A 26,366-nucleotide genomic window follows, 5' to 3' on the forward strand; every position below is an offset into this window, starting at 1 on the left:
CTAAATTCATTAGTTCAGGCTAGCCAGAGTATAATTTTTATGATTCAATTTATGGGTATTCAGGTGTCATTTGTGTGTTTCATATGTAAGCCATTAGGCCATGTACATGTAATTCAGACTTGCAAGTAACTGGACACAGGAGTGTCTGGTGCTGAGTGAGCAGCCCACTCTACCAGGGGCTTCTTTGACATCTACTTCAATGAAAATGGCCTGCTTGCCACCTCTCCAGAGGAAAGGAACAGGCACACTGCTCCTCCTCCCATTCAGAGCCCGACTTCAGAGTTGCCTGTGCTCACTGTCAACCTAAAGTCATTGGTTGTCCACAGTCACTAAACTCCACTGACACGATTTCATCCTCATTTTGCCTCACCACTTATAGTGACTTACAACTGTTGACTACTCCCCTGAACTCTGATGACAATCTTCAGTGTAAATCTGACTCTGTTACTTGAAATGCATTTATTTCTGTGAGATAGCATAGTTATGCATAGTTATGTTCTCTTTGGCTCATACTAAATGCCTAGGGGTTAAAGTCATAATATTTTATTATGATTGATTCTGAAACATTTTCAAGTTGCAAAAATACAATATATGATATATACAGCAAGAAGGGAAAGTGTTTTTTACCTTAAGGTTACCAATTTGAGTTAGTATTCTAATTCTCTTGAATATGAGTCTCATCTCCACTGCTGCTGTTTGAGCCCAAGTCATACTCTTCCCTCCCTGAATTCCTGCAACAACCTCCCATCCCCACTCCCTACAGCTGATTCTCGAAATAACAGATCTGGCCTCAAGCCTCTACTGCTTAAAGTCCAACAGGACGTTGTCATCGTGATTAGGATGAAGCCCAGGCACCGTGCCCCTAGCAGGTGCTCCCAATCTGAGCTGCACATGACAACCACCTGGGCGCATTACAAATGCACTGATGCCCAAGTCCCACCGCAGAAGTTGAGTCAGCTGGTCTGGGGTGAGCGTCCCGGGCAGTACGCTTTTACCGCTCTCTGGCTAACCCTAGCTTGCAGCCGACGAACCACCAGCCTAGAGCTGCGGTCACGCGTGACGCCAGCTGCACGGAGTGGCGTCGCTCCCCGGTGCTTCTGGTTTTCCCCTAGAGCTCCGTGGCTCCAAGACATCCTTCTGACCCTTTTTGAGCACGGCCGTCATACTTCATCACACAATTGAGGTAAAAACGTTCGATAAATGACCAGCTTTCATTGAACAGATGAATTCCTTGTAAATAAGTCGGCCCTCAGCATCGGCAGGTCTCTGCAGCCAAACACTGGCTGTTTGTGTCAGTACTGAAAAGGTGGGGTTTCCTGTCATCATTCCCTAAATACAGTATAGGAACTATTTACGGCGCATTTACGCTGTATTCGGGAGTATAATCAACCCAGAGATGGTCGAAAGTACAGGAGAGGCCGTGGGTAGGTGACACGCGAACACTGCGCCACTTAGTGTCGGGGACCCTGGACCCAGCCCCGCGCCGCGCCGCGGCCGCCCGCACCGCCTGCCGGCCCCTCGCTTCACACCACTGCCGCGTGCGGACACGCCTCTGAACCCGCTCGGGCCCAGTGTGGTGTTGGCTGTGACGGCGACGCCCAGTCGCTTCCTTCGGGGAGGAGGGAGTCGTTTCCTTCCGCGGGACTGCCCGGCGCTGCCGGCCAGGGGGAGAGCAGGTGCGCGGGGCCCGAGGCCTTCGCCCCAGCCTGGCCTCGCCCGGCGGCCGCGGGTCGTTCCTGCAGACTCGCCGTGAGCGGAAGAGTGCAGTAGGCCGAGTTTCTTGTAAACGGACAAAATTGATGTCTGCAAATGGCCACAGCTTTCGCGTGTCTTCAAAATGACTGACTGGCCACCGTGCCGGGAACTTACGGTCAACCCGGCTGCACCAACCTGCGCATGCGCACGGCCATCTTCCGGGCGGGCCGCTCGCCCCGCCCCCGCCCCGATACCCAGCCTGGCCCCGCCTCTCCGCCGGCCGGACTATGGCGCTGAGCGAGGCGGTGGGCTGCGGGAGCTCTCTGGTATGGCCTCGCGTGTTGCTCTTCGGAGACTCCATCACCCAGGTACCGCCGCTTCGGACGCTCGGCTGCCCAGCGCCGCTCTGCCCGCCACACCCGCGGGCTCCTCGGGCCTACCCGCGGGGTCCTCTGGCGCCGGCGCTGGGCCCCGCGTCTCCGTCAGTCCCGGGTCCCTCCCGTGCCCCCGCGGAGGCCGAGGCGGCGGCGGGCTTGTGAGGCCCGCTGCCTCCCGTGAGGACCCCAGAGGAACGGCGGTCCCGGCCGCGCCCAGTGCCCTCGGCGGACCCTGGCGGTGGGTCTCCCCCCTGGTGGCTGAGACCTCGGGGGCGTGAAGTCGTGGAGGGCGACGCCGCCGCTTCCGCGGGGGCACACGCGTCTGCATTCGGTCCTGTGCAGAGAACCCGCCCCTGGGGGAGAGGGGGCCGGGGAGTGAGGGGTCCGGGGAGTGAGGGGGCCGGGAAGTGAGGGGGCCGGGGAGTGAGGGGGCCCGGGAAGTGGGGGGGCCCGGGAAGTGGGGGGGCCCGGGAAGTGGGGGGGCCCGGGGAGTGGGGGGCCCGGGGAGTGAGGGGGCCGGGGAGTGGGGGGGCCCGGGAAGTGGGGGGGCCCGGGGAGTGAGGGGTCCGGGGAGTGAGGGGTCCGGGGAGTGAGGGGGTCCGGGGAGTGGGGGGGCCCGGGAAGTGGGGGGGCCGGGGAGTGGGGGGGCCCGGGAAGTGGGGGGGCCCGGGAAGTGAGGGGTCCCGGGGAGTGAGGGGCCCGGGGAGTGAGGGCCCCGGGGAGTGAGGGGGCTCGCCCTGCGGGGGCCCGGGAAGTGAGGGGGCCGGGAAGTGAGGGGCCCGGGAAGTGAGGGGGACCCGGGAAGTGAGGGGGCCCGGGAAGTGAGGGGGCCCGGGAAGTGAGGGGTGGCCGGGAAGTGAGGGGTGGCCGGGTAGTGAGGGGCCCGGGGAGTGGGGGGGCCGGGTAGTGAGGGGCCCGGGGAGTGGGGGGGCCGGGAAGTGAGGGGCCCGGGGAGTGGGGGGGCCGGGAAGTGAGGGGCCCGGGAAGTGGGGGGGCCGGGTAGTGAGGGGCCCGGGGAGTGGGGGGCCCGGGGAGTGGGGGGCCCGGGGAGTGAGGGGGCTCGCCCTGCGGGGGCAGAGCCAAGCTGCCGCGCTCTGCTGCGCTGTCCGTTTGCGTCTCTTCACGGGGGTTTAGGATGACCTGGTACAAATTGTGCGTTGTTTTCAGTGTTTTCCTCGGCGGTGGATTCTGGGCACGAGCAGTGTGTCGTGTCCCCCGGGAGACTTCCGCTAAGGAGTCACCTGCACAGACCTCGGAGGCGGCTGATTCTCTTCCCACGGTTTTTATGCAGCCTGTGCCGTGCAGAAGGTGCTTTGAAACAGTTCACCTCTGCACTTCTTCTGGTGGAACGGGTTGAGCAATTAAAGGCCTTTTTTTTTTTTTTTTTAAGACTGTCACGCTCTGTCCCTCAGGCTGAGGTGCTGTGGCGCAATCATAGCTCACTGAAGCCTTGAACTCCCGTACTCAAGCGTTCATCTTTGTCTCAGCCGCTCCGGTAACTGGGACTTGCTGGCGCGTTTTACTCTCTTGTGTTGCCCAGGTCGGTCTTGAACTCCTTGGTTCAAGCGATCCTCCCTTCTTGATCCCCCCAAAATGCTGGGGTTAAATTACAGGTGTGAGCCACCATGCTGGTCAAGGGTTGATCTTGAAAATAGAATGCCTTCCGCCGGGCGCGGTGGCTCACGCCTATAATTCTAGCACTCTTGGAGGCCCGAGGCAGGTGGATTGCTTGAGTTCAGGAGTTCGAGACCAGCCTGAGTAAGAGCTAAACCCGTCTCTACTATAAATAGAAAGAAATTAATTGGCCAACTAATATATATAGAAAAAATTAGCCGGGCATGGTGGCGCATGCCCTGTAGTCCCAGCTACTCGGGAGGCTGAGGCAGAAGGATTGCCTGAGCCCAGGAGTTTGAGGTTGCTGTGAGCTAGGCTGATGCCACGGCACTCACTCTAGCCTGGGCGACAAAGCGAGACTCTGTCTCAAAAAAAAAAAAAAAGAAAGAAAAGAAAAGAAAATGCCTTCAAGAATAGAAAAAGGTAGTATTTTCATCCAAGATCATTTTTCAGTTTCCATTAAGAAAAAATTCTTCCAAATAGATTTTACTTCAGGGAGGAAGTAGACATAATTTTCCTGTGGTGTTTTTTTTTTCCTCCTAACACTCAGACATGACTTTTTTAAGCCAGTTTTTTATGTATGTGCCAATAGTTGGTAACATTATTTTTAGGTATCTGGGGCAGTAGGGGCATTCCATATTCCATGGGAATGTATAATCAATGTTCACCTTAAGCTCTGTTATTAATAAAGCCATGAATTTCCTTATTCTTTCTGCTATGGAGAGGTGGTATAGTACAAACTTCATTTCCTAACTGAACACATAGTTGATTTTTATCTCTTATACATAAATTTTCTTAAAGCTGCTTTTATTTGATAGAGAATAAAAATACACCTTCTTTCCAGAGTGCTGCCAGGTGTGGATACATGTAATCCCCCAAAATGACCTCTCTTTGAAATGAGTCAAGTAATGAAGTCCAAGAAGTCAGGGAGTGCAAAGAAAAGAGAAGGGGAGTTGCTCATCAATATTTCCCTACTGAAATGTTCTAATTACATTGATAAGTAGTAATAATAGGCTTTTCTTTCTCCAGGTTTCTTTTCAGCAGGGTGGATGGGGAGCATCGCTGGCTGACAAGCTAGTCAGGTGAGAATGGCTTCTAGATTGATACTTGAGTACTTTATTGATGGAAAATATCATCTCAGGAAGAGTGATAGTTTAAACACTAACTTCCTCTTTTGTTAATCTTTGCCTGCCTTTCCTAGTCAGTGTATATATGGGAGGAGGAACAGAAAAAGGGCAGGCACTCACGGTTCAGCTAAAAGGACTTTGCCACTATATGAAATCAAACACAGAAAGTTGTGGAAAATGTATTAGAGGTTTTGGATCCAAAACACAGTTATTACAGTAGATGTGATTTAAATGATCAGTGACGTGTTCATATGTATGCTTTACTCAAAGTGAGTCCACTTTGGACACTGAGCCAATGTTCTTCCAGTAGCAGAGCCCCCTGGGAAACGGGGAGGCAATGGTAAGCTGTATCATGTCCTAGGATGCTGGGGTGTTGGATGGCGTTGGGGGTGTTATCCTCTACTCACGGCCAAAGGACTAGGACAATTGAAGTGCACCTGCCTTTTTTAGGATGTCTGCTTTAGCCATTTGCATAGGCCTGAACTGATCCCAGTGTTTTAATTTAACCTAATTGCTAAGTTTGAGAGTGATTAGGAGATACCTTTCTGCAACTGTCCTTATGCCTACACTAATATTAATAAATTTTAAAATACAGAATTAAGCTAAGTGTGGTGGCATGAGCTTTGTAATCACAGGTACTCGGGAGGCTGAGGCAGTAGGATCGCTTGAGCCTAGGAGTTTGAGGTTGCTGTGAGCTATGCTAATGCCGTGGCACTCACTCTAAGCCTGGGCAACAGAGTGAGACTCTTGTCTCAAAAAAAAAAAAAAAAAAATAGAAGCCCAGAGAGCTCACCCTACTGAAAAGTTGGCTACCAAGGACTGTAAACAATTCTTCACCCACAATTCACCTTTTTAACATCTTTCATTTCAGAAAATGTGATGTTCTGAATCGTGGATTTTCAGGTTACAATACCAGATGGGCTAAAATTATCCTTCCAAGATTAATCAGGAAAGGGAACAGTTTGGACAACCCAGTAGCAGTGACAATTTTCTTTGGTGCCAATGACAGTGCACTAAAAGGTAAAGGCATTTTTGTTTTTCTAGCTTATTTTTAATCATTTTTATGTTACAGCAAACATATATACTTTTTTCAACTGTTAGTCTCCCAATAAAGTTTTGCCAAACTTGTGAATTCCCCAAGTTTATTTATATTAACATGTATTTCTTTCTGGCTTTAACAAGTTGGTGGATTTTATCCCTGACTCATTTTCTGTGTGCCTCAGTTGTTGGCAGACCTAAACTTGCAAACACTTGTTTTCTAGAGTCCATTAGCGCTGTGCTAAGTTTCATGTTTTTCTAATTGACGTGGTTGGCAGCAGAAGGCCTAGGCTGTACACCTTGCAGTGTGCACCACACTGATGAGAGGCGTATCTCAGGACAGCACTAACCCTGGCCTGGGTCAGGCTTGAATCCTGGGCGGTGGTAAACATGGGTTTGGAAAAGGAAGCTGGTCCTTCCTTGTTTGCTGAAAAATTGCTGTGACTAGAGCAGAACTGGCCAAGTAAGAGGCCTTTCTCTCTTCCCTTTCAACTCTTTAAAGGAAAGCCCTCTGCATAGTAGAAAGGGAAAAAATCAGCCTTTGTTTTGGGAAGTTGAGTAGTCAGCTTCCAGAGATCCTTCTGTGCACCTAGTTGTTTCGCACCTCGCAGGTGAGGCCGAGATGAACACTGCCAGCTGCATTCGAACCATCCTTGCTGCCTAGAAGGAGGATTATGTAAACTACAGGTATTGGGAGAGAGGCTGTAAACTATTTGGAGAAAACAAAGTAAATCTTCTCTTTATATTTATACCAAAAGCCATAAGAAAACTCAAAAAAAATTTTTTTTGAAGTGAACTTTTATCAAATTTAAGACAAGACCTAGGCATAAAAGGAATAGAGAAAGTCACAAAGGAAAAACAGGCTTAAGAAATAAAATAGCTTCTGTCAGAAGAAGCTATAAAGAAAAATGACATGTCAAGGAAAATATTTGAAAAATACAGCAGACAGAAGGGGGTAACATCTTTAATGTAGGAATCAGTGAGAAAAATACTCTAGTAGAAAAATGGGCAAAGGACAGGAACAGGTAATTCACAAAAGGAGAAATTTAAGGGCCAATGCGTATTTTTCAGTGTGAATTCCACTTACCAAAAGAAAAATGCAAATTAAAACAAGGAAGTTTTTTTTTAGACTCTCAAATTGAGAAGTAATTTTAAGCAATAATACTTAATGGCTGACAAGCGTGGAATAAGATGGGAATGTACTGGCAGGAGAATAACTTGTAATCCTTCTGGAAAACTATTTGACAGCATGCATCAGGAGACTTCTGGCATCTAGAAATTCAGTCCAAGGAAATTCTCAGTAATGTAGCCAGATATGTGGACAGAGATTTCTGTGCCTTCTTATTTATAATAGTAGAATGCTGTATAGTAATGAAAGAGAAACATCAATTATGGTCACCCTAAAACTAAATTTCATTTTATTAAGATATGGACACAGAAATGTTCATAATGTTAATGTGGAAAAAAGAATATAAAGTATATCTTCAGTGTGATCTCATTTTTTACAACTGTCTATATGCGGAAAGGATGGAAAGAAGTTCATCAGATGACTTACATGCAGTTTATGAAGGGTCTGCAAGGACCCCAGTGATACTCATGTGAGAGCAGATCTATCTGTAGTAGATCTTTGCGATCATGGTAAATGCAGTAGTTAGTGATAGCCGACATTTGTTTACTGGGTGCTTGCTTTGCGGGAGGTGCCCTGTGCTCAGTGCTTTACACACTTCGCTAATTTATTAATAATTTTCATAACAACCCTAGGAGGGAGACCCTATTATCATCCCCCTTTTCCCAAGGAGAAACTGAGGTACAAAAAGGTTAAGTTTATCTGAGGTTATGTGGCTAGTCGGTGACAAAGCCAGTGTTAGAACCTGAGCACTCCATAGCCTGGGCTCTTTTCTTTACAAATTCAGCCTAATTGATTAGTAACAATCTGGACACTAGAGGAGAAGACAAGAGTACTTAAAATGCCCCTAGCCAGAGCCTCCAAAGTTTTATGAAGGACTGTACATTTTAATTCAAGAATAGAGGAAAATCTTCTCCTTGTGTCCTTGGTGCTAAACAGTTCCACAATGACATCGTAATAGGCATTTGCAAATGTATATTCATCTTCATGGTTGTCACTTATAACAAATACACATTTGAGCTGAAGCATTCAAGTTCCTCTTGAACAGATGAGAATCCCAAGCAGCACGTCCCCCTGGATGAGTATGTTGCAAATTTGAAGAGTATGGTGCAGTACCTGAAGTCTGTGGACGTCCCGGAGAACCGAGTCATTCTTGTCACGCCACCCCCTCTCTGTGAAACGGCCTGGGAGGCCGAGTGCGTCATGCAAGGTAAACGAGCCAGAGCCCGTCTCATCACTCTGGCCAGGAGTGCTCAGAGGGGGACTTTGAAAGGACAATGGTGTCTGCCTATGGGCCTAAGCTGCTTAGGGGGTGGGGATATCTGTAACGGTCCCCTGTACTTTTAACTTCTGCAACTGAAGTTAAAAGTACAGCTTCCATTACATCATACCTGAGGACTCTTGACATAGAAAAGGGATTCTGGCTTTGGATGGTTTGGGAGGGAACTGCTGGCCTGGCGCTGCTGGCCTTTGTAGTTACGGAACTCTAAGCTGCACGTGAAGCCCACTGAGAACTGCGCAGAGAGGCCCAGTGAGCATGTTGGAAGAGTCAGGCGAACTCTACAGCGCTGCGACTGAGGGGCTGGACAAGCCCTTGACTTGTGCCTCCACCTTGGGGCGTTTTTCCTGACTTCACGACATTGGGAGGCACCTGCAGCCATTTGCTCTTCCGTTTCCATCTGTAGGTGACCAGGAGAGACAGCCCTTTCTCTGCCCTGCCCATATAGATTCCTCCCTTTTCTGCCTATTTGGCATCTGGAGAAAAAGTATAGTGGTAAAATCTTTTTGTTTTCTTCCATATAAAGACCCTATTATATAACTCGAGTCTAATAGTTCTCTCATACTAACATACAGTTGGCCTTCAGTGTACTCAGGGACATTAGTTCCAGGACCCCCGAGTGTACCAAAATTGTACACACCAAGTTCTGTGGTTGGCCCTCTGTATACTCAGGTCTTGCATCCTGCAAATAGTGTTATTTTTGATCTCCCTTTTTGGTTGGAAAAAAAAATCCGTATATAAGCCAGATCCTCACGGTTTAAACCTGTGTTGTTCAAGGGCCTATCTAAATGGTTGAAATTGAAAAGGTGCTTTGGGAATTTTTCTAAGTTGCCTGGAACTAAAGGAGAATAGGTGGTTCTAGGACAAATGAATGGCTTTACAGCATAGGACAGCTGTTTCTCAAAGCATGGTCTGACTCAGAGTTAGCTATTTAGCATTATTTTCAGGTAGATTTCTGGGCCCATGTAAGTACTCTAGATGTTTCTTATGCACAGCACACCTTTATGGAACTGTTATTGGTCCCTCTTAACTGATGAGGAATTTGAGTCTCAGAGTTAAGTAACTTGTCCAGGATCACATAGCCACTGACAGAACCAGGAATCAAATCCAGGAAGTCTGACTTCAGAGCCCAGGTACAAGTAAGGCCTCTGCTGAGTAGAGCAGCACATGTAACTTAAAAGACCCATCACCTAATTCCACAGACCCCCATGGCTGGCCCAAATGGGGTAATTTAAACTCTGAAATTGTCTAGGTCAGTAGAACTTACACAAGGAACAGCACTTGGGTTATCATTTGTCACTGGGATTTCCTCTCTTTGATAGGTTGCAAATTAAATCGCCTGAACTCAGTTGTTGGTGAATATGCCAATGCATGTTTACAAGTGGCCCAAGACTGTGGGACTGATGTACTTGACCTGTGGACCCTGATGCAGAAGGACAGCCAGGTACGGTGACTTGCTCAGTCCTCTCAGAGTGGGATCACACAGAAGCAAGCCAGATGTCTGTACAGGTTTTCCTAGAATGGCTCTGCTTAGTTAAGACCGTTGTCCCTTTCACCAATGAAAACAAAATGGTTGGGGGTGGAGAGGCATGGAAGACTCGAAGACAGCTCAGAAACCCAGTAGCTTATTCAGCCTAGTTTCTTAGCTAGGAGTTACTATCTAGTGGCATAAATGAGTAGTGAATGGTTCATATTTAAAAACATCTGGGGCTGGGCAGGGTGGCTCATGCCTATAATCCTAGCACTCTGGGAGGTTGAGGTGGGAGGATTGCTTGAGGCCAGGAATTTGAGACCAGCCTGAACAAGAGTGAGACCCCATCTCTATTAAAAATAGAAAAATGAGCTAGGCACAGTGGCACATGCCTGTAGTCCCAACAACTCGGGAGGCTGAGGCGAGAGGATTGCTTGAGCCCAGGAGTTTGAGGTTGCTGTGACCTGTGATCATGCCACTGTACTCTAGCCAGGGTGACAGAGCAAGACTGTCTCAAAAAAAAAAAAAAAATCCAGACCAAGTTATTTTATATAGAGAGTCGGAGAAAGTTAAAACTTTTATTAACCAGCAAAACAATGAGTGTTAAGTAGAATATAGCATAGCTAATAAAATTCAGTTTGAGATATGTAGTTTTAACTATTTTGTTTTAAAGCCTGAAAGCACATTTACAAATATAAAAGGTATAAAAAGCTGGTCCCCATGCAGAATGGTACAGCCACTGGGAACACAGCTGGACAGTTTCTTATACACTTAGAGGACCCAGAAATCCACTCCTGGGTATTTGCCCTAGAGAAATGAAAACTAGGTTCACATAAAATCTATATGTAACTGTTAATAGCAGCATTATTCATTAACTGCCCAAAGCTAGCAGTAGCCCAGAAGTCTTCCCGTGGATGAATGGATAAACTGGTACATCCAAGGGAATACTGCTGTAAAGAGATGGAAGTGTTGATACAACAACTTGGATGAATGTCAGGCATTTCACCGAAGGAAAGAAGCCAGTGTCTAAAGGTTACTATGTGATTCCATCACTGTAGTGTCTCAAAAAGACAAGACTAAGTGACAGAACAGATCAGTGGTGGACAGAGGTTAGGGTGCGAGAAGTGATGACTAAATGCAGGTTCCACATAAATACTGAGGAACAGCACAGAAGAGGTATAAGCAGGCACTAGTCCCTTTTCTTTTTTCAGCGACCTTGCACGCTTTAGTAAGGGCTGATGCTGCAGAGCACATAAAAGGCCATTTCATTGCTCTGCTGAGAGCCAGACTGACTTTGCCAGGACTGACGGCATTGGAAGTACTCAGGGGAAGGGGAGGGCCTGATAGGAAGGTCCAGTTTACTCACAGCTGTTGGCTTTGGCTACTTGGACAAAGGAATGGAGAAAGAAAACAGCCAAGAATCACTAAATCAGGTGCTTTTTCTACTGCCCTAAATCTTAATCTATACCAATCCTTCCAATGACCTAGTAATTTCTGATATTTATGTGCTTATATTAATACATCTGTAATGGGGACAATGGTAACCAGTAAGAAAGTCATACTACCCTGTGGATACTGAGGTCACCAGTCATCTATGGAGGTCCCAAGAGCCCTGGCTTTGGTGCCAGCTCTGTGCCTCTGAAAGTCACTGACCCCAGTGCCTCCCATATTCCTCTGAAACCTTGACTAAACTCAAACCTTCTAGGATTCCCAGCTCAGGAGGGACCTTAGCTTGAGTGCTCTAAGATTCCTTCTGAGATGGTCTGAAAAAGTTGTGCTACTAGAAGAAAGAAAACTGTAAACTATTGGGCTAGTTATGCTCACATGTCCTTTAAGATTCTTGGACTGGGAGGGTATGGAGATCATAGAATCTAAAACTGCCTAGATGAGAAAACCAAGGCCTAGGGAGAAGTGCTACTGGAATCTGAAATCCTGGTCTGTAAGTCACACAGTTAATTGGCTACCAGATTCTAATAGGGATGGGGAAGGGAGAAATGGCTCTAAGTGTAAACAGTCTTCAGTTCAGAGTACTGGGGAGACTGGACTCTTGTACCATCCAGCTTAGAACAATAATTGCTGGGATGTAAGTTGTTTCCAACTAAAAACCTACCAATTTAACCACTTCGGTACCACGCCCACTGGCTGCAAAACCTTGCCCACAGCCCGCTCGATAGTTTGTGCTATGCATTGACGACGAATCAGTTTTGCTCTTGTGTGATGAGGACAGCTTTAACCACTTCGTGACCGTGCTCACTGGCCACGAAACCTTGCCCACAGCCGGTACTCATAGTCCACCCGATAGTTTGTGCTGTGTTGACAACGAATCCGTTTTGCTTGTGTGTGATGAGGAAAGCTTAAAAGCACTGAAAGTTTGTTTTACTTTATAGGCAGCTTTACTTGTAATGTAAATATCAGAATAGGTAACATATGTTTTCATTATGTTATTTTTAAACGTTCACAATTTTATTTTGATAAATGAAAAATTAGAAAAGTCATATCACGGCTGTCGGCTAAAGTCACTGTTGCACGTTCATCTGTGGCTGTCGACTATAGTTGACGCAGGTCCCAAAGTGATTAAAGCACTGAAAGCTTGTTTTACTTTACAGGCAGCTTTAGGAAAATAAGTATAACAACTCCTACTAAGGTCTTGTTAAAAGGTCACAGATTCGTAGCAACTTATTAGCTGAACGTACACACTGCAACTGCAGAGATAAAAGCTATAAAAGTAAAAGCTTTTGGCTGTCAGCTAAAGTCGACACTCAGCTATGTGCGTTCATCTGTGGCCGTCAACTATAGTTGACGCTTGTACCAAAGTGGTTAATAATACATAGACTAAGAGTCAAAAACAATAACTCACTGGGTTCTCGAGCTCTCAATACCAAATTTTTGTTTTTTTTGCTGATTACATTAATGGTCTGTGTTCACCCATTAAGCCTCTTCCTGAGAACTATGTCATATAATCCAAAAGACCTAGAATGGCATCCCAGCTCGGACGGTCAGTGGAGCGAAGAAGCTCACTTCTGTAACAGGGAGGTAGTACTGCAGCACTAGGGAGGGTTCTGTGGGTCGAGCACCTGTAGAAATGAAACACATCCCAGGCAATTCTGGTCAGATGCCTGAAATGAAAGGGGCTGGTGACCTTTTTGTTGCAGGACCACAGCTGGGAGAATAGCACACAGTGGCATTTGGAAAATCACACCTTACCTGAATTTTCCCTTCCTTATAGGACTTCTCACCCTACTTATCAGATGGACTACATTTGTCACCAAAGGGAAATGAGTTTGTGTTCTCACATCTCTGGCCTTTGATAGAGAAGAAGGTCTCTTCTCTACCGTTGCTGCTTCCTTACTGGAGAGATGTAGCAGAAGCAAAACCTGAATTAAGTCTGCTGGGAGACGGAGACCATTAGTCAAGCACGGGAAACCCCAGTCTGCCTGGTACCTCCCGGCACTCGAAGTTGCCAATGCATAAAGACTCCAAGGAGATCAGTGGAAGAGTATTTTTTCCCTCAAGCTTGATTATACCTGTCCTCATGCCTCTGGACCAAAAAACACATTTGTCACCAATATTAATAAAAATATTTTTTCAGGAAAGTTAAATGCCATGGCTATCAGATCACCCTGAGAAGCTTGTTAAATCTATATAGGGCAAACAAGGTAACACAATTATTTTTTAAAAAGTCACAATTTTATAAAAACGGTTTTTTTACATTCAGCTGAGAACTGCTTCACTCTCATACATACACCCACACCCCACTCACCTCATATCAAATTCTGAAAGTAACTAAAATATAATATTGTGACTAGTTAAAAAGATAGCAAATACCATAAGGTACAAAGTTCAAGTATTAGTGTAACAAGTATCTGCGTAACAAACGTCCTTAGAGGGGAAAAAAGGCATGATGTGTCACAGGTTTGGTTAATTGCCCTCAAAGTTTACAAGTTATCTCAGTTAAAATGTGTTGGCTGGTGAGGACATTTCAGTTCTTAAGGGGAAAAAAGCTTTTAACTAATTTTATGGAAAACAATTCAGGCTAATGATTTTTATCCTTCACATGGTAAATGCAGAGCATCCAGAATCACTAAAGCAAGAAGTAATTCAAATATCCACTCGTGGGTCAATAAAAAGGGTTTCTGAAGCATGTGTTCTTGTAGGGACAGGCCCCAGCCTGTTCTTCAGTAAGAAATATCTCACTCTCTTTAGTGTTTGAAAACAGGGAACCATACTCTAAGTGTAGTTTGAAGTAGTTCAGGATTTGTAGACAGTGAATTTTTCAAGAGCATGGTAACAGTATCAGGGGTACATGAAGGTACTTATAAACCATAGAAAAACTTACCAGCACATCAGGGCCCTAAATAGCTGGTGGGATTCCATAACTGCAACAGGCTACTATTTGTAACCCTCACCATAAGCTGGATTGCTTTAATTCTAGAAAGTATTAGGCTCAGAATTATGAAGAAGCATATTAACCCGAATGATTCCTAACTTCAGATATATAATTAAAGCTCTGGGTAATAACCAGAAAAATAGACCCATGTTTTAGAGACAATGTAGAACTAGGTCTATCTCCTTTGTCTCTACCTGAAGGCAAAAGAATCTATTCTGTTTTCCAGTTGCCCTCACAAATAACTGCTAAATGCCTCATTATATTCAGCGGATCAATTACAGTGTATAAAAAAGTAAAACTGATCATCTCTCTAATCAGTGCTGTTATCAATATATAAGGTTAATTTACAAAAACGTAAATATTTATAACCTAATCCACCTGTATTTTCTGCTTTTGCACCACAGGTCAAAGGATATTTTAAAATTCACAAAAAGTAAAACCTGAAAGCCTCAAAATAAGCTAGATTCACCTTACCTCTTCAAAAGGAAAAGGGCCTAAGCACACATATTTACATGCAGGAAGCTCAAACACATGACCAGCATCTGCTGTTAAGTCACTTCCTCATTTCTCCCAAATCTTCACAAAACATACGCTGTGATTTTAGGTGAGATCTATAAAAATATTTCGTACACTTAAGTCAAAGAGCTTAGAATATGAAGCTCTAAACTAGCACTCGGTTTCTTTGCTGTCAACACGATTCTGACGCTGCAGTTTAAAGGACGTGGCCTTTTCACTTCTGGTGATTGGATGGTCTGTGAGATCCTCAAACGACTTGGCAGCTGTGCCACTATTTGGGAAGGGGTCCTTCTCAAAGCCGTCCTCATCCACATGTGAGTCTGTGCTGGGGTCCTCCTGAATGGTGTCCATTCGCTGGTGGTCCAGCTTCGGAGCCACAGGCACTGATGGGATCACGGGGGAGGCCTGCAGGCGGCCTGGAGTCTGGGGCGCAGGAAGGGGTTTGAGGACGCGGACCGATGCTGAGTCCATGCTGCTTAGCATTTCAACATTCTGTAAAGATGGGGGTTTGACAGATGGGAATAAAGGATGAATCGAAAGCCCTCACGGCTCCAACCTTACCCATTAGGTGGCTTCATTCTGTCAGCACTATGATCCCTCTTGCAAAGGAGTGCCGGGTGAAGCTTGCTCAACCTAGGAACTAACTGAAAACAGCTTTCACGTGTGTGGCAGCTTACCATTCCAGAACCCAAAAGCCAACTCAAACTTATCAAGTTAAGATCCCAAGACAGGAAACAATCTCAAAATATTAACTAAGTCAATACTGAATAGCTAGATCACTTCTTATGGCTGTAGGAGGGGCAGAACAGCACTTTATTTATTTTAGAGACAAGGTCGTGCTCTGTCACCCAGGCTGAAGTGCAGCAGCATGATAATAGCTCGCTGAGCCTCAAACTCCTTGGCACAAGTGATCCTTCTGCCTCAGCCTCCTGAGTAGCCGGGACAATAGGTATGTGCCACTACATCTGGCTAGTTTCTAAATTTTTTGCAGATACAGTCTCGCTGTGTTGCCCAGGCTGCTCTCAAACTCCTGGTCTCAAGTGATCTTCCTGCCTTAGTCTCCCAAAATGCTGGGATGACAGGCGTGAGCCACCACACCCAACCCTCTTCTCTTTTAAATCTCTGTCCATGCAACTAATCAAAGTTCATCATTGCTGTTGTCAGGAGAGTTAACATCCAACCTACACCCTCCCTGCTGCAACACAAACTTCCAGTAAACAAAGCAAGCTCGGATGTAGGGGCTGAGAGCGCTTGCTGGGGTGGCCAACTGAAGATCTCTGCTTTACAGGGTCTCAAGATGCAACTGGAAATTATTTTTTCTTTCATATGGTGTACTTACACTGGGGTGAAACAGCGACAGAGATTCATACTGCTTATCCAATTTCTTATCCTAGAAAGAAAATAGCAAAAAAAAAAAAAAAATCATTCCTATAAATAAAATTTAGTTAATAAGCGCTCTTTCTTCACAGGCTGCTCCTAATATTAAGTGAAGAACTTAGAACCCAAGTTGTAGAAACTGGTAGCTGGTTCAATAGATGAGTGCATTTCTTATGCAAACATGCCAGCTGTGCCAGCAGTCTAGAACTGTTTGCTTCGCACTCTAATGCATTTTTGGCATTAAGCACAGAAAGAGGCATGCTTTACATGCCATTTCTCTGAGAGATCCCCGCCCTCCGGCCCACTGTGGACAGGAGAATAACAGGGGCGTCTTCCTGTGCATGCGGATCACCAGGGCCTGCAGGCCCTGGTAGGAAAGGGTGAGGGGTGGCCTGCCGCCTCCCTCAGCACTGGCCTCACACTGCCCCGCCCCACGGCCACTCTCTTCTCAGTTGTTTCCAGTGTCTGCTGCCCATACTCTGTCCTGTATCACGCTCTGCAGAAGGCTGACCGCGTGGCCACTGCCTGTGGCTGAAGCATAACAGGCGACAGAGGGTAAGACAGGACAAAGAGCCGAGGCCTCAGCTTCTCATCTGGCTACCGTGAACGTATTCTGTGGCCAGAAACAGACACCACCCTCCCTCCAGTCAGAGGCTGTGCTCTGAAATCAAGGGTCACACCTCACGGCCCACAACTTCCACCTTCACACACGGGATCCGACCCTCCCTCAAAAGCATCAGGATGGATAGCACTGTCTTCCAGACATATTCCTGTGCCAAAGCTTCAAATACGTCATCTTTTTAAAACAGCTTTGCTTCAAGAGAAGTGCTTCCTAGAGACTTCCCTCTGCACACCCATCACATGGCACCGCTGCGCTGAGAACAGCTGCTGCTTAGGGAGAGGCCCCTCGGCAAGAAAAGCCGCAGAAACAAAAAGGAAGCAGAAGGCAGGACAAATGCCTCTTTTCCGAGAGTTAGCTGTGCTAGAATTTTTAAAATGCTCATAGGAGGGGCACATGAAAGTTTCTGAGAATAAGTCTGGAAGCCTGGGTCTGACCTTCTCATGCCTACAGCAGACAAACCTGCAGTCCCCACAGATGCAAAGTGAATGGATTTGTAAGAACATTTCTTAACAAGGGCCTCAAACTTATAAAGTATCTGGAGTTTTTTAGATAAAGCCCAGTTCAACTTGTAGCTCTCAGCCAATTTGAACAAGAATAGAAAAGACTTACTATATTAGCACTTCTAAAAAAAAAAAAAAAAAAAAAAAAAAAAAAGAAAAGACTGCTCACTCTTTAGCTCAAAAGATCTGAATACCCTACACAATGCAAAGACTCTATATGGTATATGGGGAACATCTTTGAAATGCTGATGCTTGATATTTGCTCTATTATAACAAAGTCAGCCTGAAAATGCCTTGTTTATAAATGAAGCCTTACTCATTAAAGGACCTAAATAAATCTAGTTAAACAGTCTCCTGTGCTTAGAAGTATAAAATTCCTAAGAATAAATATATTAGAATATAGAAATAGAATAATTAGAACAAAACACACACAAAAAAGGCCATTAACTAAGCTTTTTACAAGACATGCTCTCCTAGAGATTAACACCACAAAGTGTCATTGGAAACATCAGGCAGAATTTTGCTAAGAACAAATTTTTATCTTTTCCAAAGATTACATGGTTGGAGTTGCTCAAAATTTTAATAAAACATTTAATTATTTAAAAATTGGTGACTTACCACACAATGGACAAGAATGCTGAAAGGAATCCAAAATATCAAGGAGAAAACCAGGACGGACCCTACGATGTTGTCTGCTAAAAACTTCCCTGTGAACAATTCCAAATGGTAAATGTCTTGACCAAGTAGTTTACAGATCTAAAATCATTGTTGTGTGAAATGCCACAGAGTTACTAGCGAGACACTACTGCTGACACAGTATTGTGAAGAGTATCTAGGCCACCTACAGTATACCTACCTGACCCTCCCTCCACGCCAACAAGGTGTTAAAGCCCTGGTACACTTGGTGAGACTGCAGAATATTCAGCATGCTCCCTGGAGTAACTGTGTCAACAGACTAATCATACAGAAGGCTACTACTGGGATAACTGCTTAAGACGACAAAGTTTCTGTTAACTGGATGTTGTTATTTTTGTGATTTAACTCTAAATTATGAACTCTTGAGGACGTGGTACATCCTTACTTCTGCAAGATACAAGGCCCACTTAAATAAACGGCACATCAAGGAAGATCCAGACTTACGTCTATAGGCTTGGACCATGCTATGCTATCATATATACGTTTTTTAGTAAAGAAGGAAGCCAATATTTTGACAAATAATTTATTTCCCTTGTTGCAAAATTTGTGCATCCAAGCTACAAAGAAACAGACCTATAACGAATCCATTTTATTCTAGCCAACAAAGTTGTTTCATAACAAAAGCGTTGAATATTTTCACCTTCTACTGCAGGATTAGAGCACATCACTCTGAAACCACACTTTTCTAATGTCTTAAAAGAAATCAGCTAAGTTCTAAGTAAACAATCTGGGGAAATCACCTACCAAAAGTATTGATGCTCAGCTGGTCAATGAAATCCCAAAATCGCTCAATTACATCCTGTACTCGTTTCTCGCATTTGCCCTATGAAGGGAAAACATACAGCATTATCCCTAAACATGGGATAGCAACATGGATTTATAAAAATAACTGACATTGGCAGGTGTGGTCACGCATGCCTATAATCCCAGCACTTTGGGAGGCTGAGGCAGGAAGATCACTAGAGGCCAAGAGTTTGAGACAAGCCTGGGCAACATAATGAGACCTTGTCTCTACAAAAAAATAACAGTAATAATTGAGATGTAGAGGGCTTCATTAAAACCAAACATTTAGGTCCCTTTTTTTGTTTGTTTTTTCAGAGATAGGGTCTTGCTCTCTCACCCAGGCTAGAGTGCAGTGGCATGATCAGAGCTCACTTCAGCCTCAAACTGCTGGGCCCAAGCGATCCTCCTGCCTTGGCCTCCCAAGTAACTGAGACTATAGACACAAGTCACCATGCCTAGCTAATTTTTCCTATTTTCTACAGAGAAAGGGTCTCTCTATGTTGCCAAGCTAGTCTCAAACTCCCAGCCTCAAGTGATCCTCCCGATTCAGCCTCCCAAAGTGCCCGGTACAGGCTTGAGCCACCGTGCCTGGCCTTAGGTCCCATCTTTGATACAGGAGAATAACGTCAGGGTTATGAGTACCCAAGAAAGCAAAACATACTATAACTGACGCTTTCATAATTAGTTTGTTATTATAAGTGAATTTAGAATTACCAGTAGACAAAACTCAAGAAAACCCGGTTTGCCAAAGATGGGGTGTTCTAGTGAAGACAATGTTGATCACACACAGAGGACAGTGAAGAACACAGCCATACTCCCCCGAGAAGCCTCTCTAAACCATGACACCCTCTCCTATCATTTTGCATGAAAAAAAAATTATGTAGAGAATAAAAGCATCTGATGTAGGTAAGTCAAGCAGCCTTCCAGGTCTTTCCTACTCATTCGGAACCTGTTTCAAAATCACACCTTGAATAATTTTGTAATCTTAGTCAATTCTTTAAGTAACCTAGGGAAGTGTGAACTAAAATAAAATTTTAAGGCTCACTCCCCCACCAGCTGACTGAATGGACCCCCTTGTGGCCAAAGGCATATCCTAAAACTAAATTGTCTGCCAGAAGGGATGTCAGACAGGCCTCAACATGCCCCCCATCCCTTCTTGGAAACATCCTTTGTAACCCATTAACAGGCCTAAGAGTATGCAAGACAATCCTGCAGGTCCTCAATTTACACAACAAATCTGCGTCCTATGGCTCATCTCTGATAATAGCTCCTTAAATTAAAACATTCCAAGCCTTAGACAAAGCTTCATGTCTTTAACCAATTACAATCCAAAGAATCTTTAAACCCACCTATAACCTGTAAGCTCCCCCACTTCAAGATGCCCCACCTTTTTGGGCCAAACCAATGTATGCCTCCCAGGTATTGATTTATGATTTTACCTGTTTCCCTGAAATGTATAAAAACCAAACTGTAACCCAGTCACATCGAGTGGCTCCGGGTCATGATCCTCCAATTTGGCTCAGAATAAATCTCTTTAAAATTATTTTACAGAATTTGGCTTTTTTCCGTTGACAGAAGCATAACTAGGACCTACTGCTTGAAACCAACCAACTTCAGCATAAAGCCCCTCCCCCAGGCCCTTCCCAGTCTCTGGGTTCAGAGGCTCCTGCAATGGAGCGAATAAGCTCCCGACCTTTAGGTCTTTTCCTCCTAAAAACCTCAAACAAAAACAAACAATAGCCAGAACGATATAGCAGCATTTGTGTTTTGATTTCCTTCTACTTACAAAATCAAGTACTTACAATATAAAAACTTCCCATGTGGCTGTTACAGAAAAGGCTGTACGTAAATACATACTTACATTCATGTCACAAAATCCTACTGTACAGGGCTTTCCTTTCCTCAAAAATAAGTTCTTTTGTTCGGCATCAACATAGGGCACACACCGGCCAGAAAGGTCCCTGCAGCACACCTTGCACGAGTTGTCAGTCTCTGAAAGAGAGAGCATGGGGTGACCGCTGGCGTCTTCTCAGAGACCCGCTCTCCTCCTCCTGCCCTCCCTGACGTGCTCCCAAAGAGACAAGAACCCGCATTTACTTTTTATTTCAAAAACGAATACTATCCGTATCCACCCTCTAAGGAGTGCTTTCTGAGCTCACACTCCTTGACCCTTGGTTACAGAGGCTACAAGGTTAAAAAAACTTACAGAAGGTCCCTGTTACAGATTAAAAGCCTCTCTTGGCCGGGTGCAGTGGCTCACACCTATAATCCTAACACTCTGGGAGGCTGAGGCAGGTGGATCACTCAAGGTCAGGAGTTTAAAACCAGCCTGAGCAAGAGCGAGACCCTGTCTCAACTAAAAAATAGAAAGAAATTAATTGGCCAAGTAAAAAAATATATATATAAAAATTAGCCGGGCATGGTGGCGCATGCCTGTAGTCCCAGCTACTCGGGAGGCTGAAGCAGGAGGATCACTTGAGCCCAGGAGTCTGAGGTTGCTGTGAGCTAGGCTGACGCCATGGCACTCTAGCCCGGGAAACAGAGTGAGGCTCTGTCACAAAAAAAAAAAAAAAATTAAAAGCCTCTCTTAAAAGTGAAATTATTCTCTCTACTTGGAGCCCTCCACAACGTTCCTATAAACGTTTCCCTTTGTCTCAACATTCTTGCTACGTGGCAGGTTTCAATCCTCGGCTTCTCAGTCTGAAACGTGCCCTGCAGGGCCAGTGGCTCCACCAGAGCCAGAGCGGCGGCAACGCTGTCTGCCTGCGCGTGCGCAGCCCAGCCCACAACTCCCGCAGACCCAGCTGACAGCACACAGGCTGACAGTGAAACAGCTGGGCAGCCATGAGCCACATGGGCACACATAGGAGTGGAGAAACACCAGAAAATAAACTACCAGAGTAGCAGGGGACAGTCTTTATTTGACCCAGAAGAAAGTCCGTATTTATACTTGGGAGAAGACAGAAATCAATGAGAACACAAAAATAAACAAAACAAAAGCCTTTTCATCGTTCACTCATTTATTAAATATCTCCTGGGCATTTACTGTGTGTCAGGCTGTGTCTGTCGTTCTGGGGCACCCCGAGCCTCTTGCCACTACTCAGATTACTTACTGACCACCTCCTATGTGCTGTCATCTTTATTTACAAGTTATTCTACCCAGAAGAGCCACTTACTCCACTATATGGATGGTAAGTTCCCAACTCAATGATTTTAACTACTGGGTTCTTTGTCTGTTTTTTCTTTTGCCTTTTTTCTTTCTTTCCTTTTTTTTTTTAATTACAAAGGACCAGTGACAAGCTTTGTCTATTTTGAAAGAAACAGAACCGTCTTGTCAACTCATGCTCTCTGTTGAAGTGGGGCAGGAAGCTCAGAGTCCAGCCAGTCCATGAGTCCCTCAGACCAGAGGCTCCAAAACAGTGTGGGAAGCTAAGGAAAGCTGAGGAGCCACCATGAGAGAGGCTCCTGCCCAGGCTGTTCTGGCAGAGATTAGGAGAGAGTAGGCCCAGCCTTGCTGACGATGGCAAAAATTCTGATCTAGTGGGGTCACATCTTGGAATCAGCTCTTTCTGGTTGAGTTCTAGAGGAAGTATCCTAGTTCAATGCCTGTGGAACATAGACAGCTCCTGTTGTTTTCATGGTTTATATGATACAGGGGAGAGGAGGGCAAGGAGCGGTATCTACCCATCCGCCCACCCATACTTAACCACAACAAAATGCCCTCCTCTCCCACCCCAAGGCCTGCCATATGGCCTGAAAATGTAGCCAGAAAGACCAGGACGACAGTTTTCACAGGCAGGGTGGAGGAGCCAGGATCTGAACACAGAGATGTCTGTCTCCAGACACTAGTCTGCCTGCTTCCCTTGGCTTGGTTCTCAACACTGCCCTGACTGGCAGTGGGCAGCAGACACGGCCAGGCCTCCACATCTCCTGCTGCAGGACTCAGCGTGACACTGTCCTTACCGTTACATGCACAGGACTCCAGCTGCTGCTCCCTCTCACAGAACGGGATGCACTTCCCGTCTTTACACTTGCCCAGATCCAAGCAAACGGTGTCATCTTCAGCATTTCCTGGAGGGGGACACTCACTGCTGTTACCTGGAAGCAAACACCAATTAGCACAGTGAGTCACAGGCCCACTAGTTTTACAGGTGCATGATACACTGTTTCTCATAAAAGTAGTGAGCACTTCGCAAACAGCAAAAAGTCATCCAATTGTTCATGTTTTTTCTTTTATCTTTTTATTGTGAAACATAACATACATATAAAAAATGTATTAAATATATAATGTGTGTGCATACTATTATCACTAATAAACACATACATGTCATTACTTAGAATAAAATGCAAACTCCCCACGAAGGCTTAGAAGAGCTGCGTGGCCTGGCCCAGCCTGGCCCCGACTTCACTGCACATAATTCTCCCAGAGCCCACTCGGCTCAGCTACCACAGCCTCCATGCACGACCTCTAATACTCCAAGGCAGGGGTCCTCAAACTTTTTAAACAGGGCGCCAGTTCACTGTCCCTCAGACTGTTGGAGGGCTGTTGGAGAGTGCGGCACACATTCCACACATGCGCACTGTGGGCCCGGGACGAGTCAGCTGCTAAGCAGGACAGGCAGTGGTGGCAAAAACACCCTTGGGCTGGATAAATGTCCTCGGCTGGCTGCATGTGGCCCTCAGGCCGTAGTTTGAGGACCCCTGATCCAAGGTCTTTGTTACCAACATTAACAGATAATATTCTACCTGGAATGTTCAGCTTCCACTCTTCTGGGGGGACAAGCTGGCTTTTTCTCATCATTAAGTTCTGTCTCAAAGGTCTTCTTTTCTGAGACATCTCTGAGGGATGCTGCCAGGTTGCTGTGGCCTCCCACTTCCACTGAGCTATTACCATACACTCTTTCTCTTCTTTGCATGTTTTGAAATTTCTATTTGATTATCTACTATTATCTTCTGTTTCCTCCAGTAGACTGCTAAGCTCCATGAGAGCAAAAATCAAATCTATTAATTAATCAGCCTATGTCCAATCCCTATCACACTGGAGGTAAACCATAAATATTTTTTGAATGAATCAATGATTCTTAAGGACACAGAAAATCCCCCAAAGAATGTTAAACTTAGAGTAGGGAGGATGGAATGAGTGACTCATTCTAGAAAATCAACAGCACAAGCAGTTAAAGGTCAACACAAGAAAAGGAGCGAAAAACTACTGCATGAAACCAATGGACTCTACCCAGAGCTCTGGACTAGCCTTTCAGCAAAAGAATTCTGACTTAAATGCCTCTAGAGCAATAACACACAACTTAAATCTGGCCTGTTACAAACAAAAGCAATTGTTTATTAAGAACCTAATACATTACCAGGCACTTTGCCTCTGATATCATAAAACCTTTTATGGGCACAGGTATTTATGGTATGAACAGTCATTTAAGAAACTGCTACTGAAAGGAAGTTATGGAAGACGTGCAGTGAGCTCAGTGAAGGTCTATACTGTGGATCATTATTGTATTTTCAGTATATGATACTGCCCTGATGCTCAGCAAATATTTGTTGAATATCTGTTCTTTTTGGTTTTGTTTTGAGACAGAATCTCACTCTGTTACCCAGGCTAGAGTGCAGTGACATCATCCTACCTCACTGCAGCTTCAAACTCCTAGGCTCAAGTGATCCTCCGGCCTCAGCCTCCTGAGTAGCTGGAACTATAGGCATGAGCTAATATTTTTCTATTTTTAGCAGAGACGGGCTCTCGCTCTTGCTCAGGCTAGTCCTGAACTCCTGAGCTCAAGAGATCCTCCTGCCTCAGCTTCCCAGAGCACTAGGATTACAGGCGTGAGCCACCATGCCTGGCCTGAACATCCATTCTTAAAAGACTAAAATCAGAGTATCAGACATGTAGGAAAATAATTTAAAAAGCAGTATCATCTATTTAACACAGTCCTCAAAGTTTAGCATGCATCAAAATCACCTGATTGAGGCCAGGCATAGTGCCTCATGCCTATAATTCTAGCACTATGGAAGGCTGAGGCAGGAGGATCACTCAAGGTCAGGAGTTCAAAGCCAGCCTGGGCAAGAACAAGACCCTGTCTCTACTAAAAATAGAAAGAAATTAATTGGCCAACTAAAAATATATATATATATGAGCCAGGCATGGTGGTGCATGCCTGTCGTCCCAGCTACCTGAGAGGCTGAGTCAAAAGGATTGCTTGAGCCCAGGAGTTTGAGGTTGCTGTGAGCTAGGCTGACGCCACGGCACTCTAGCCCAGGCCAAGAATGAGACTCTGTCTCAAAAAAAAAAAAAAAAAAAAAAGAAATCACCTGATGGACTCATAACACAGATCACTAGCCCTGTACCCAGTTTTTAATGCAATTGATCGGGGAGGAGGCTGAGAATTTCCATTTCTAGCAAGTTCCCAGGTGATGCTGATGCTGCTAGTTATGCAATGCTGATTTATTAACGAATTTATGTTCTACTAGCAGCTACTTTGTATACATATCAAGGAAACAAAAGGCTGTTTGATTAAGTACAAATAGTTTTTTTCAAATTGTCTTATTTCTTACGTTTATTTTTGGGACAGAGTCTCACTCTGTTGCCCAGGCTAGAGTGCCGTAGCATCAGCCTAGCTCGCAGCAACCTCAAACTCCTGGACTCAAGTGATCCTCCAGCCTCAGCCTCATGAGCAGCTGGGACTACAGGCATGTGCCGCCATGCCTGGCATATATATATGGTTTTTTTTCCAGTTGCCCAGCTAATTTCTTTCTATTTTTTAGTAGAGATGGGGTCTTGCTCTTGCTTAGGCTGGTCTCAAACTCCTGAGCTCAAACGATCCTCCAGCCTCAGCCTCCCAGAGTGCTAGGATTACAGGCCTGAGCCAATCTTATGTTTATTTAAAAAGAAAACATCTTTCTGAATCCATTTTATTATTACAATAAAGACTAAAACACGAGCCAGGTAGAAAATGTTTTTTCAAACCTTGATTGAGATAGTTAGGTTCCTGGAAAAATAATGCGATACTGACAGATCTCAGAACTTAAAAATCAGGTGCAGTATGTTACAAAATGATGCACACATAAAAACCAAAGGAAAAGCCAAAATACGACACCACATCACATTCACTATGTCCATGAAGACCTCTGGCCTTCTGTTTGCATCCTTTTCACAAAACCTAGATGGCTACAATCAAAAAGACAGTAACAAGTGTTGGTGAGGATATAGAGAAATGGGAACCTTCACACACTGCTGATGAGAATGGAAAATAATGTAGCCGTTTTGGAAAACAGTCTGGCAGTACCTCAAAAGATTCACACATCAGAAAATGTTCAAGAAAAATGTAAATAAGAATGAGAAATCACTTCACACTCCTCAGATCGGCAAAAATAAGGCAGCTGGGAAACACCAAGTGCGGCCCAGGACATGGGCACGCAGGAGCCCTGGGCACAGGGCACAGAGCACCCGAACTGCCATCCTGGAGAGGTGCTCTAAGTGCAGTCCCTGCCGCTGCGACTAGGAACCCCTTCCTCAGCATGCGCCCAGGGGAATACTTACACAGACACCTGAAAGAACACAGGAAGATGTTAACCACAGTCCTAGCTACAGTATCAAGGAGATGAAGGCAATCCAGGTAGCTATGACTTGGTGAATGGGTAAGCAGAACATTAATAGTAAATCCCACAAGTAAATACTCTGCAGGTGCCCCAAACAGTGAGCTACATACAGACACAGATATATAGACAGACATGTGTGGCACAATATAGATAATT

The 26,366-nt window shown here is 45.3% G+C and overlaps 2 protein-coding genes across 8 annotated transcripts in view; one reads left to right on the forward strand and one right to left on the reverse strand.

The window, feature by feature from the left end:
* Positions 1-1,822: 1,822 nt before the first annotated feature.
* On the forward strand, positions 1,823-13,326 carry IAH1 (isoamyl acetate hydrolyzing esterase 1 (putative)). Of its 5 annotated transcripts, none has more exons than XM_012785695.3 (6): positions 1,924-2,063; positions 4,716-4,768; positions 5,685-5,833; positions 8,026-8,187; positions 9,579-9,700; positions 12,954-13,326. In XM_012785695.3, exons 1-6 carry the CDS (start codon positions 1,983-1,985, stop codon positions 13,134-13,136), a joined length of 750 nt encoding a protein of 249 aa, XP_012641149.2. In that variant the 5' UTR covers positions 1,924-1,982; the 3' UTR covers positions 13,137-13,326. The 5 variants fall into 5 exon arrangements, with proteins under 5 accessions (XP_012641148.3, XP_012641149.2, XP_012641147.2 ...); XM_012785693.3 differs by lacking the exon at positions 4,716-4,768 and adding an exon at positions 3,240-3,380 and having other exon boundaries at positions 1,928-2,063; positions 5,717-5,833; XM_076000539.1 differs by lacking the exon at positions 1,924-2,063 and adding an exon at positions 3,251-3,380.
* A 66-nt stretch (positions 13,327-13,392) lies between these two features.
* ADAM17 (ADAM metallopeptidase domain 17) overlaps positions 13,393-26,366 on the reverse strand; it is a 55,686-nt gene continuing 42,712 nt past the window's right edge. For all 3 annotated transcript variants that reach the window (XM_012785691.3, XM_076000535.1, XM_076000536.1), the window contains 6 exons: positions 22,572-22,706; positions 20,470-20,600; positions 18,570-18,648; positions 17,748-17,836; positions 15,970-16,020; positions 13,393-15,122 (listed from right to left, as the gene is read on the reverse strand). In XM_012785691.3, the coding sequence (XP_012641145.2) occupies positions 14,781-15,122; positions 15,970-16,020; positions 17,748-17,836; positions 18,570-18,648; positions 20,470-20,600; positions 22,572-22,706 (827 nt within the window). In that variant the 3' untranslated portion in view covers positions 13,393-14,780. The remainder of the gene's footprint in view (positions 15,123-15,969; positions 16,021-17,747; positions 17,837-18,569; positions 18,649-20,469; positions 20,601-22,571; positions 22,707-26,366) is intronic.

Source organism: Microcebus murinus, chromosome 3 (assembly GCF_040939455.1).
Source record: "Microcebus murinus isolate Inina chromosome 3, M.murinus_Inina_mat1.0, whole genome shotgun sequence".
Classification (NCBI taxonomy): Eukaryota; Metazoa; Chordata; class Mammalia; order Primates; family Cheirogaleidae; genus Microcebus; species Microcebus murinus.

Excerpts from the sequence above, each read along its gene's own strand:
- IAH1 (XM_012785694.3), top strand. The coding sequence starts at position 1,838 with ATGACTGACTGGCCACCGTGCCGGGAACTTACGGTCAACCCGGCTGCA. Across the intron at positions 5,834-8,025 it reads CAATGACAGTGCACTAAAAG|ATGAGAATCCCAAGCAGCAC; the intron begins GTAAAGGCATTT and ends CCTCTTGAACAG. Across the intron at positions 9,701-12,953 it reads TGATGCAGAAGGACAGCCAG|GACTTCTCACCCTACTTATC; the intron begins GTACGGTGACTT and ends CCTTCCTTATAG.